The sequence below is a fragment of the Anolis sagrei genome, chromosome 5, assembly GCF_037176765.1.
Source record: "Anolis sagrei isolate rAnoSag1 chromosome 5, rAnoSag1.mat, whole genome shotgun sequence".
NCBI lineage: Eukaryota > Metazoa > Chordata > Lepidosauria > Squamata > Dactyloidae > Anolis > Anolis sagrei.
The window spans coordinates 131,704,510-131,717,258 of record NC_090025.1 but is presented as its reverse complement, the minus strand read 5'-3'; the positions used below and the strand labels follow the sequence as shown (position 1 = coordinate 131,717,258).

The following is a 12,749-nucleotide window of genomic DNA, read 5'->3' as shown; positions in this document are numbered from 1 at the left end:
CTGATGAACCAACCTGGACACAGCATTTTATTTGAGAACACAAAAATGCTGGACCACTCTCACAACCACCATGTCAGGCTACACAGAGAAGCCATTGAAATCCACAAACATGTGGACAATTTCAACAGAAAGGAAGAAACCATGAAAATGAACAAAATTTGGCTACCAGTTTTAAAAAATTCTAAAATTAAAACAACAGAGAGAAAAACAGGCAGGGACATCTAATCACCTTTCATTAAGAGTTTGCTCCAGGCACAGTCAGCCCATTGTATGCTAATCAAGGTGGTCAATTGAAAAGATTCACACCTAGCCCATCTTACAAAAGCCTTTTGTCTCACCCTGGTCTTTCCACAGATATATAAACCCCCTTTTTCCCCAGCCCAGCAGACCTCACCCTCTGAGGATGCCTGCCATAGATGCAGGCGAAACGTCAGGAGAAATGCCTCTAGAACATGGCCATATAGCCCGAAAAAACCCACAAGAACTCAGCTGAATTCAGTTTTTAGATATCGCTCTGGGTTTTCTAAATAATTTTTGAATGTACAGTGTCTTTGGTTTTATATAACCCAACACAATATGAAAACATGGCTCATCAGGAAATTCTAGACATAAAACAGTTTTAGTCTCTGAATTTTCTCTTTCCAGACATTCAAAATCCATCCAAAATTTTGAACTTACTACAATATATCCTATAGTTGGCTGACAGATGTCATAGATAACTTATCAACCGTCCCTTGTCCTGCAGTCACATTTTAGTTTTGTCACTGTTCTTGGGTAAAGATGGAAAGGGCATGAGACTGGACATTGATCATTTCCAAGTATGTGTACAATATGTTGTCCACCTCAAATAATGTACATAAGTTTCCTATTACCTCCTAGTCTTGTGTTCTTTTCTGTCAAATTGTTTTCTAAACAACTGGAAGTTTTGTTCAACTACTCATAATAATGGGAACTGGCTTCTACTAAATTGTAACAATGATCACTATCTGAACTCTGAGAATCTTGAGCCATTTGGAAAACTTGTGTATTATGTATGTCCAGACAGAATCAGAATACTTTCGATTTTTTAATTAATGGAGATAGATTGTAAAGCATGTTCAGAATTTGGTCCAGTATTACTCAAGAACAAGCTATAATTAATATTTAGGATTTTAAAATGAAGCACATTTCCCACATAATCAACTTGATTTGCTTCCTAAGTGGTCAAACAAAACATTTTCTTGTTATCATATTTTTCTTCTAAAAAGTAATTCCTTAACTGAATGATGATAATTAAATTTACATGGATAATAGAAACTGCTCTTGCTTGATATCTGGAAAAAATAAAAGGAGATACAAATCCCTAACAGTACAGAAGATTGATGTCCTTAGGTTTTTAGATGGTTCGCAAAATGTCCTCTGAGACAAATAAGAATTGCATAGAAATCCTTTTACAAACACATTCTATTATTTTAGTCATGGTGGAAGAGGAAATTGTTGCTTTAAAAAGTCTTTTGTATACAAGTCAAGAATATAATAAGACATTTGTTGATGCAGATAAAAAAGAGGGTGTTTAGTATCATTTGTGGCTCAAATAAAAGTTGGAATTCCTAACCTCCAACAGTTGCCAACCACTGAAGCAGACACTGTGTCATTCATTCATTCATTCATTCATTCCCCTCCATATTATAAAAGGGAGTGCATGACCACCTGTGCCAGTTCCAGCCCTGATGTCTGTGCATCCATCCAGTTACTTGCAAGAGGAGCATAAGTATGCATACGATTGTATAATACAACATAATATTTTACATGTTACACATAACGTCAGCACCAGAAAAACCTGTTTGACACTGTAAAAGCAAACTAAAATGAATGCAAATCCATGAATGCACTAAGACTTACTTGACCACTGCACCACCCAATAGCCTACTCCAAAGAGTTTTCCAAGATTCCAGAGTAATTTTAAAGGCCTATGGAGGCTGCAGATAAGACAGATTATTACCTCCTGTCTGGTTCTTCAGATGTATATTCCTAAACTGTCAAGTCTATAAAGGCTGAGCATCCTTCATCTGGAATTCTGAAATCCAAAATACTCCAAAATCCTGAAGTTGTCCGTGTGGGTGCCGAAGACCCTTGTTTTTTATGGTTAAATGTGCACAAACTTCTTTTCATGCACAAATTATTTAAAATGTTGTGTATAGAATTACCATCAGAATGTGCATATAAGGTATATATGAAACATAAACGAATTTTGTGTTTAGATTTGGGTGCCATCTCCAATATATTTCATTATGAGGTACTAATACAAATATCAGTATCCCAAAATTAAAAAAAAAACAAAATCCAAAACATTTCTGTATCCACAAACAAAAGGCGGACAATTAAATCAAAATAAAATAGTTACAAAGACTATTAATAATGCAGACTGGAGAAGAGATAAACCGGCATTGCTAAAAATGTTTGTGAGTAGGCTCTGTAAACAAAATTGTTTCTGTACTTTTGCATTTTATTTCCTTTGATCTCACTGCTGTTTCCACTCTCTACTCCAACCATGTATCCTATTCTACCAAATTAGGATTATATCTCAGAATTAAATGGGCTGGAGCACCATGTCTTCTAAAGCAGTAAACAATAAAACTTCGCTAAAGTAGAATAGCAGATTCCACATCTGTTATAGCACAATTAGAGCAAAACCATCTCTTTCTCTGAGCTGGAGCCTACTTTCCCAGGAGAATCAGATGGCATAATATCTATGCTAAAAAAATTAAAAAGACAACCAAATCAAGATCTGTGTTACACACCGAATGTCCACTATTATCTTTGTTTTCAGGATCAAATAATTTTGCTTTAAGGATCAAGGGAAATCAGTTCCTTCACATTCCTCAAAACAGACCATGGCTCACTAATGGAAACAAGCAAGTCTCCATTGAACACATAAATAAAAGAAGGTCTTCAAACCACTGGCGATCCAAATATACTAATCTAAATATAAATGCAAATGACTATATATAGAAGTTATACCTTTCCATTCAGTGTATTTTGTTGTTTTCGGTGTCAGTGACCACAGATTTGCAGTCAGTTAACTCACTCTTCCCCCTCACAAAGGATAAATCATTGTGCTTAATGCTGAGAACTACACTAAATGATTAACACAGCAAATGATTACCAGGACCATAGAGTGGAACTTATAATACATGTTCCACAGGAAAACAGAATGTAACTTAACATTTGTGGGAAAGTTGGGTTTTTTTTTTAAAAAAACTTAACTATTGCAAAACAGCACTCTTTTAGTGGATTGCTGTGAGTTTTCTGGACTGTATGGCCATGTTCCAGAAGCCTTTGACAACACACTATTTTAATATTCATTTGAATTAAATGTAGTAGTGCTTCTCTCCATGTGAAGCTTGGCTTGTCCATTTATGTGCCAATTAAATTAAAATACATAGGGATGGCAAAAAACCTATGCTAATAATAATGCCCTTTTTACATAACACTTTTCACCATCCACATCATCCCACTATTTTTTTAATGATAGAGTTGATTACACTTTATTTTTATATCTCAACCTATATCTGTGAGGTAGATTAGGCTGTAGACTAATGGCTGGACTATATTTGTCCAGCTAACTTCATGGAATAATCTCAATGAATTAATTTATTTTACTGTCAACAGTGAGGTTAGCAGCAAAATCAGACTCATCCATGCCAATATCTGGAAGCCATTTATCTATCAAGTCAAACTCTGGTTTCATCCAGCTCTGTAAATCTTTCCCATCCACAACTAGTTAAGTGATGAGATGTCAACTAGTGGCATATAGGTGTGAAATCAACCTTAAATCTTGAACTTTCCTGCATCATCAATGCAGAAGTGGGAACTATTAAAAGGTTTTTGTTTAACAACAACGTCCAGAATTCCTCCCCACTGGCTATGCTGGCTATAGCTACTGGAACGTGCAGTGTGACAACTTCTGAAGGACCTTGTGATTCTCAGCCCTACTTTAGTGAGGCAGGACTTATGTGCAGCCATAATTGAGGTTGACTTAATAAAGTTTAAGACTTGAGCTATTTTCAACTTTCAAGTGGATGGCTGAAATTAAAAGCATGTTCTCATTCATTTCGTACATTAACTAAAATACAATTTGTTCAATGTTTGTTTCATTTTTCTTATCATTTATTTTTGGTTTATTCAGTATAACTAGCCAACATAGATTGGTTTAATCTTGGAAGCTTGCAGATAAACTAGAAAATATGCATTGACTTTTGCCTTTTTAATACAAACCAATCTATTGCCACTCGTGCAGATACTTCCACGATGAAATCAGAGCTATCCAAAAGTATTTCCTCTTCTAATTTTTTTAAAATGTGCTGTTTCCCTTGTACCTTGCAATTCAACCTAGCATATAAAAACTGCTGACAAACAAAAAGGCTGGGAGAATATGTCTAATCACTAGCTGTGAGTGCTTGCCAATGACCTTGAAGAAAACTTACTTGTTGATTCACTTTTCAATAACTTAACTCTTCATCTATAGAATCTCTTATCTTCAGAATAATACCAAGAAAGCAAAACTACTGAGACTAGTGACACAATAAGCAGATGGATGAGACAGGAAATCTCTGAACTTTTAGGACCCTGCTATTGAAGCTACATGGAATATTACCACATTTCCTGGGGTGGAGCGTTTGATGGTAAAAAGGTAAGCAGCTTCTTCATAACTACCAAGTGGTTTGTTTCTCTGTGCACAACCCAGAATGGGGTGAACGAACTTGTAGGGTATCTCAGTGTTAGGTTGATTATTATGTGCACACACGTCTCACTTCCAGCAGACCACATCTGCCTTGTAGGTCAGTCTAGCTACACATATTTTTTTAAACAAAACATCTACCCATACATTGACCCTTTAGGATGCCTGCTCAGACAGGTGGATTTTGATTGCTTTGGGTCTTTGTTAATTCCTTGATATGGTGTTCAACAAGTGATAGATCCTTCCAAGAAGAAGAACTGCCTTCTGTCTACATGTTTGTAAAGGTCAACTATTTTAACCCATGCCCCCAACAAATAGGTTGTGATAGAACAAAGCTTGGAAAGTTACATTTTTTTCTGTTACAACTCTCTAAATCCCCTAGCCTGCATGTTATCTAGCTCTTCTTGATGGGAGAAGCTGAAATTTGTAGTCAAAAACAGTTCAAAACTCAGAGTTCCTCTGAGACAGCAGTCTGTGTTAGGAAAATTGTTATTTCCAAATTTGTTCATGAAGACAAGCTTTTAACAGGGCAGTACTGGAACTCTGAACCTTAAACATGGCAAAATATTGTCATGTTATGCCATAACTCTCAAGTAGGTGGTTAGCTATTTGAGAGATATGGCACAACTTGATGGTAAATTAACACTACATACCAAATGTGTGGAATATTTTATGAAAATGCAATCTCTTCTTCTGAAAGATTAACTAACTCCATCCCTCTCTTCTTTATCTACTGTCACTGTCTATTTTAATATACAGAGTGAATTGGTTAGTCCCATCACTTTTCTATTTATAAGTGACTGGCAGCTCCAGAATAAAACCTGAACACTTTAGCAAGGAATGTTTCCTTTCTCAGCTTTCACCTGCCTTTCAAAGACAGAAAGCTCAACAGGAAGGAAAGGAACAGCCTTCCGTCAGTTCCTTCTAAATTACCATGGAAAATACTTCAGCTGTATATATTCACTAGTCTCTTCAGATGCCGTTTACAGAGAAGCTCAGGAAATGGACCAACCCAAAGACAGCTATGTAATGTACAGTCTCCAGATATATCTACGGATGTTATTGAATTATCCTCAGACAAAAGGGGTGTTTAGGACAAATTAGAATAAATGAATAATAGCTCACCAATTCTGATTCATGAGTAGTTCATTTACTTAAATACCACATAATATCATGGACTGGGAAGGCATACTACTTGGTTAACATAAACTGGAGTTTTATAAGGTTTAACTAAAAAGATTTGGGTCTGTTTGATTGTTGCAGTGCATTATATCTTCATGTCTATATGTGTCTTGTTAGTCTCTCTTCTGGACCAACTCATCATATCAACACTGTCAAAGCCCGCACTCTTTCCCAACTGCCACTGCCTTAGCCTCATATTGAGAGAAGAATTGTATTTATTTCACATAGTAGTATCCCCTCCTACTCATCCCCGAGGGCGGGGACTCATAATGGCTTACAACAGGCAACCATTTGATGCCATCAAATAGATTCATAAATAACACTTGCAATTAAAATAGTAATTAAAACATAAAATTATTAAAATATTCATTTAAAATCATGCAAATTCAAATCACAGTCCAGGTCAAACCAATTGTCAGTAACATAGGGTCAGAAGAAGCAGGCACAGCTCTATCATAACTAGCCCAGAAGCAGATGAAAGCCTCTTTCTTCATCTCAACTGCCACTGTCCTATCTTCAGAGGGAGAGAGGGAGAGATAGTTTCTCTCCCACACCAATACCCACTTTTCCATTTGTGTTATGTCTAAAGTAAATTCTAATGATCTTGTCACAAACACCACCCAAATTGATGTGAATCGCCACATCTTGGTGTTGGTAGCACAGGGGGTGTGGGAACCTGTTGCCCCATGCCCTGTTCCATCCCAGCTTTCCCCCTGCCTCATCATATGGGGTGGGGGCGTGACCTGTTTTCAGTGGCTCAACCCATCTTTCCTTATGGAAAGACGGGGAGCCTTCCATTGTCTACCACCATTTTTTCAGTATGGCAGCTCTCCAGCCACAGAGCTGCCCTGGACGTAGTTCTCTGGAGTGTGATGGGAGCTATCAAGCTCTGTGGCCGAAGAGAAAAAAATACCATAACTGATGCCAAAATCAGGTATATGTGAAAAGGCCCATTGACTGAGTCAGGGGTCCTAAAGGCCACATGTGGCCTATTCCCATCTTAAATAGTATACTGGCATGTTTAAATAGGACAACCATATATTATTCTAATGCATATAACTCTTGTTGAATAAAAATAAAACATAGAGACCTTTGGAAAAACCTTGGCAAACTGTTTCCAAGCAGAATATTTTTGTTTGTTTTAGCTTGTGCGAGTGAGGGCAGCCAGGGCAGCAGTGGCGGCAGAAGCAGGAGCCTGGCCACCTCTTCCAGGCTCCTGCTTCTGCCGCTGCTTCTGCCTTTGCGCTTCTCCCTCCCTTGCTTGCTCACCCACCCTCCCTCACTCATTCGCTACTCACTGGGCCATGTTCTGGTGGCAGAACCAGTGAGTAGCGTGTGAGAGAGGGAGGATGGGTGGGTAAGCGAGAGAGGGAAGGCGGAGGGCCTTAAAGGCGGAAGCAGAGGCAGAAGCAAGAGCCTGGAAGAGGCGGCCAGGCTCCTGCTCCTGCCACTGCTTCTGCCTTTGTGGCCCTCACTCACTCACTTGCCCACCCTCCCATGCTCGCTCGCTACTCACCAGGCCATGTCCCGGTGGCAGAACCAGGACTTGGCCCAGTGAGTAGCAAGGAAGGAAAATGGTGAAACAGCAGGTCCGCAAAAAGCAAATCATGAAGTAGTGAGGGAACTCTGTATAATGCATTGAACTGGATTATATGAGTCTACACTGCTATATAATGCAGTTTAATGTCATTCAACTGCATTCTGAAACTACATTAAATGGCAGTGTAGATGGAGCCTGATAGCATATACTACTCAATTTAGCCTTGCTTATATGTAGGGATACCATAATTTCTTGTAGTTGATGTTTGCCAACCATGTCTTATTTCAAGGCTAAGGAACCTGAGGCCATCCAGATCTTTAAAAACTATAAAGTATCATTGTTATACACCACTGGCCAGGCTGACACAGCTTGAGAATGAATGAAATCCAATCATATCGACAGCCAGTTTCTCCAGCCCTGCCTTATACTGATTTTGGTTGCAGTCTCTACACATTTCTGGACTTTAGCCCATTGAATTCAATATACTGCATAGATATTGTATAGATTATGGAACATTTGTAGCAAACACTTTTTAGATGGGTCTACTTTTAATAGTGTTTGCCTTTTTGGTTTCTTTCTCCTTTGAAAAACAGAATCTATTAATGCAATAGTGAACAATGACCTTTGAGATTTCTTTGAACTTCAAGCGTAGCTTAGCATAAAATGTGTCTGACAAAGACTTTGCCTTGATGCAGCACTTTCCAGTTACCACAGATAAGCAAAAGGTTGTTAATATTTAGTTGGGTCTTTTTTCCAACAAAGATGTACCAAACTTTGATGATCATGGAATTATTGACTAGAAATTGCATCTGCAAACAACACTAGCTAAAGTGTATAAAAACTTCAGCAAATTTTATTTATACATTTATTTAATCATCCATTTGTTCATTCATGCATGCTTTTAGTGAATCCCTTTCAGTGCCCACGTGGAGGGGTAAAATGCTAATCATACAGTAATGAATTAATATTCTACCTTAAAAGTATTCCAACATGTGCTCCATCATTTAAATATTTGTCAAAAATGAACTTTAAAAACAAGTACTGTCAAGTGTACACATAAAACCTATTATATCTGACTTTCCAACATTTTTCAATGCTTATTGCAAATCTGATAATCTGATTATAAGGATTGTAAGGTATTTATTATTTTGTCAAGTTCTATTAAATGATTTAGATTCTTGGAATAAGTCTATCCCACTATGCACACAAGGAAAAAACAAAAGGGATTCTGGACCACCAACATCAATGTAGATTTGAGTCATTCTGCTGACAAGAGTGGGATGTGAATTTTCTGAGCCTCCTGACCTACTCATTACAAGCAATATTACAATCTCTAATACTGCAAAAATGTGTGCTATAATATTCAAGATTTCAGAGCTGATTGTAGGCAACTTTGAAATTGTGTCATTTTCTGTCATCTATACCATCAACCTCCAATTCACCTGTGCAAAGGGCATTTTAGATAGCCCCACACAGCAGCAGAAAATAGAAAATAATGGGTTGTTATGGGGTTTTTTGGATGCGTGCCATAGATGCAGGCAAAACATCAGGAGAGAATACTTCTAGAACATGGACACATAGCCTGAAAAACCTACAACAACCCAGTGATTCTGGCCATGAAAGCCTTCGATAATACATAGGAAATAATGTTTATAATAATTATCATTATCAGTTGAATTCTGTTCCAGTGATAGAAGACAATGTCAAAATTACTTACAGTTCTTTGCATAAGCAATGGTGCTTCAGAGCAACTTATCCCTTCATCATTAAAATTTGATTCCATGTTGATTATGTCATCAATAACATCTTCCATCTAATAAAACAAGAATTATCAGTGTGCAGTTAAAAGAGGAGCTCACTGTTTAATCCTGTACGTATCCACCCAGAAATAAATCCCACTGAGTTCAACAGGGAATTACTCCCAAATAACAAGGTCTGTAATGGCTGAATGAACCAACCATTTTATCAGCATTCACAACAAAATTACAATGCATTTCCTTTTGTAAACACAGGTCGAAACTACTTGGAAGCAGGATTATATAGGAACTGTAAATTCTTTGAAAAAAAACAGGATATCTGAAAATGTGTGTGCATTTGTTTTTTTAAAACAACTTACGAATTTGGGGAAATATTTTCATAAATGTCCACTTTTTCTATTTACTTTGTGGAATGATTACAAAAATATTAAAATTGTATTTTGTTGATCTTTCTCTGAGTCAATAATTTTCATGTTAAGCTGTAGCTGAGTGATTTGATAGTATAGTGATTTTTAAAATACCATTCTTTAATGATCCCTGACTAGCTGAAAGTACACACACAATTAATCCAGGAAATATTTTTCTCCATATGAATTTATGGTTTTGGCCCTCATAGACATCATACTGCCAAAAGTGTTGGTCACATAATATCACATACTATCCATTTATTATTTGATCCCTCGCCAGCTAGGATCATCCACATATTGAATTCCAGAATGAGGAAATGCAATAACAAGAAACCAAAATAGTGCAAGAGTAGAAGAAAAATAATTAATGCAAGAACTGAAAAACCAAATATCCTTATAATCAACACATGTTGGGGAAACAGTTCTATCCTTCCAAAATTATTATTTTCAGCCTACAAACTGAGACGAGAATATTGACCATTGTGTTATAACTGAAACATCTTCAAACAGTGGCAAGGGATATTTTCAATGGCAGATAGAACTATAATAAGCCTAAAAATGCAGGTGACCAAACATACCTCGGATATTTTTCTTCACATTCTGAAATTACTTCCTGATTGGAATAGGAAATATTTCTAGTGACAGTCAGAAATATGTTTATTTTTTGCATAATATGATTATGTACTATGCACAGAAGCTAAGTTATATATCAACACTTCATCTCTTATTCTTTAAAGAAAGAGGGACCTACGAGTTTCAGTTAATAAAGTTTTCCCCAAAAAGTCTTTCATCCAACAAAAAAGTCTATGTATAAGTGTATAAATTGAAGATGATTGTTTTGTTGCCATTAGAGTAGACAACGGTGGAATAACCTGAAGCTTCATACTCTCCCTCAACAGGTATCATTTAGCTAACATTATATGTATTTAGCTGCATGCTGAAAACTCCCTCCCCCCCCCCCCATCTCCATCTTATTAGACAACACTCATAAGGTCTTAGTTTATCTTACAACTACATTCCATACCGCATTTTCATGTTCTCCTCCAAGAGTTAGTAACTTCATCACTGGGCTTCCAGGAGTGCTGATATCGCTGGTAGGAGGCATATGCCCACTTCTTAATATAGGTGTTGCCCCTGAAGAATGGATTGAATGGGATAGAGACAAAGTTTGGCTAGACAGCTTCGTATCCAGGGTAAGGTACTGCTTCACTTGATGTCTCTGAGTTTGTTGAATGTGATACCTTGTTGGGTTCTCCAAATGAGTCTGGACCTATAAAGGCAAGGAAGTCACAAATTGCTTGTTCGCTTATAGTATGCATTTCCTTCAAGGGGTTCAAGACAGTGTATATGGTCCTTCTTCACATTTTTATATTCATAATCCCTTGAGATAGGTTAGGCTAATGTGACTGGATCAGTGCTATCCAGTAAAATTAGCCAAACAAAGCTCTAACCCATTCCATGTCTCCTTCACTACATCATATTCTTTCTCTTATGCTTATTTCAGCTTTTGATATGCATGTTTAACTCTCAGATCATATATTCTAACTGATACGATCCATAGGACATCTTTTCAGTCAGAATCTATACTTACTCGGGGCCGTAATTTAAGTACAGGCATACTGGCTTGACTGAATAGTAATATCATTGTCATCCCAATTTAAATTAACAGAACTATCCTTATAACCAGATAATTTTAGCATTTCAAATCATTCAGTTCTCCCTGGCTTATAAATTGATTATTTCTCTCACATCATCATTTTTCTACCAATGCAAATATATATTTAGGAAGGAATACTATTCATATGCATGATACTATCCAGAAAATACAGGAATTTCTGTGCATCCTTTTTCAAAGCCATGCTTAAGCCAAACTTTCCTTTCCTTTGTGGGTTCACATATATATGGATGCTAACAATTAAAACATTACAACATAAATATGTTCAGTACATAAAAACTACCTTATCACTTTTGTACAGAAAACCATTTGAAACCAATGGCTAGTCAGCACCAGGAAAGCAGTATTTTTCATAGCTTACCTGATAGTAAGAACAATCAGTCAAATGAGGCATTTTAGGATCAGTACTATCAAATAATCCCATAAAATCGTGTTAGATTATCACTGAGCAATCTCAAGCAATGCAAAATTCTGTGTCCCTGGTATGGACTGACAACATTTTCATGCAGCCTGGGAGTCTTTATAACTTAAGTGGTCATGCCCACAACAGCTAATTGTGTAAAACTAGAGCACACTAACTGCCACAACTTCAAACAACTCTCATCTCTGATCTTTGCCACATTCCTACAATTTATCCACTACAGGGATACTGAGTACACAAATATGTACTGTCACATTCACCCTCTGGCTTTCTTGCAATATCGTACTATGACTAATGACTAATTTCTTCTAATAGGTTTCCGTCAAATGGATTTTAAGATTTAAATAATAGTGAAGCTTTTGTTCAGCACTTGCTATGTTGCTGTTGTTTTAATCCTGCTTCTCTCTTATAAATCAAAACAAATGGACTTCTATTATCCACTTTTTGATATATAAACAGTACAACCTGTACCTGCAAGGGATACATTTCAAGACACCAGAGAGAGAGAGAGAGAGAGAGAGAGAGAGAGAGTAGGGAGAGAGGGATACCTGAATTTCTGAATAAAAGCAAATGCTATATTTCAACTATAATTGGGCTGGAAGTATCACATTGGATGACCCACAGAGGCCACAAAAATGTCCAGGGAGGGGACTATTTTTGGGAGGGGTGAAGCCGTGGATATCAAATCCATGGAAAAGGGGGTCATATTGTAAACTATTTTAAAATTACATATAATATATAATTCTATTCCCATTCTAAATTACTATAAATTATTCTAACTGGTAAATTTTCCAGAATAATTGATTAATAGGATTAGTTTTGTATTGAGCCCTTCAGATACTAAAATTGCAATAGAACTGCTGTCATCACAGTACATCCAGTACGTAGTTCATTTTATTCTTCTTTTTACAAGCTAGCTTTTTATAAAACAAATATTGTTGTTTTAATGTCCCTCCAAGTCATTTCCAATTTATGGCAACCCTAAGGCATATCTATCACATGTTTTATTTGTTTTTGGCAAGATTTCTTCAGAGGAGGTTTACCTTT

The 12,749-nt window shown here is 36.8% G+C and overlaps 1 protein-coding gene across 2 annotated transcripts in view; it reads right to left on the bottom strand.

The window, feature by feature from the left end:
* Nucleotides 1-11,765, bottom strand: part of TFEC (transcription factor EC) — a 35,075-nt gene extending 23,310 nt beyond the window's left edge. For both annotated transcript variants that reach the window (XM_060777679.2, XM_060777680.2), the window contains exons 1-3: nt 11,643-11,765; nt 10,631-10,876; nt 9,160-9,255 (exon numbers count right to left, since the gene is read on the bottom strand). In XM_060777679.2, coding sequence (XP_060633662.2) covers nt 9,160-9,255; nt 10,631-10,876; nt 11,643-11,705 — 405 coding nt within the window. In that variant the 5' untranslated portion in view covers nt 11,706-11,765. The remainder of the gene's footprint in view (nt 1-9,159; nt 9,256-10,630; nt 10,877-11,642) is intronic.
* Nucleotides 11,766-12,749: the final 984 nt, after the last annotated feature.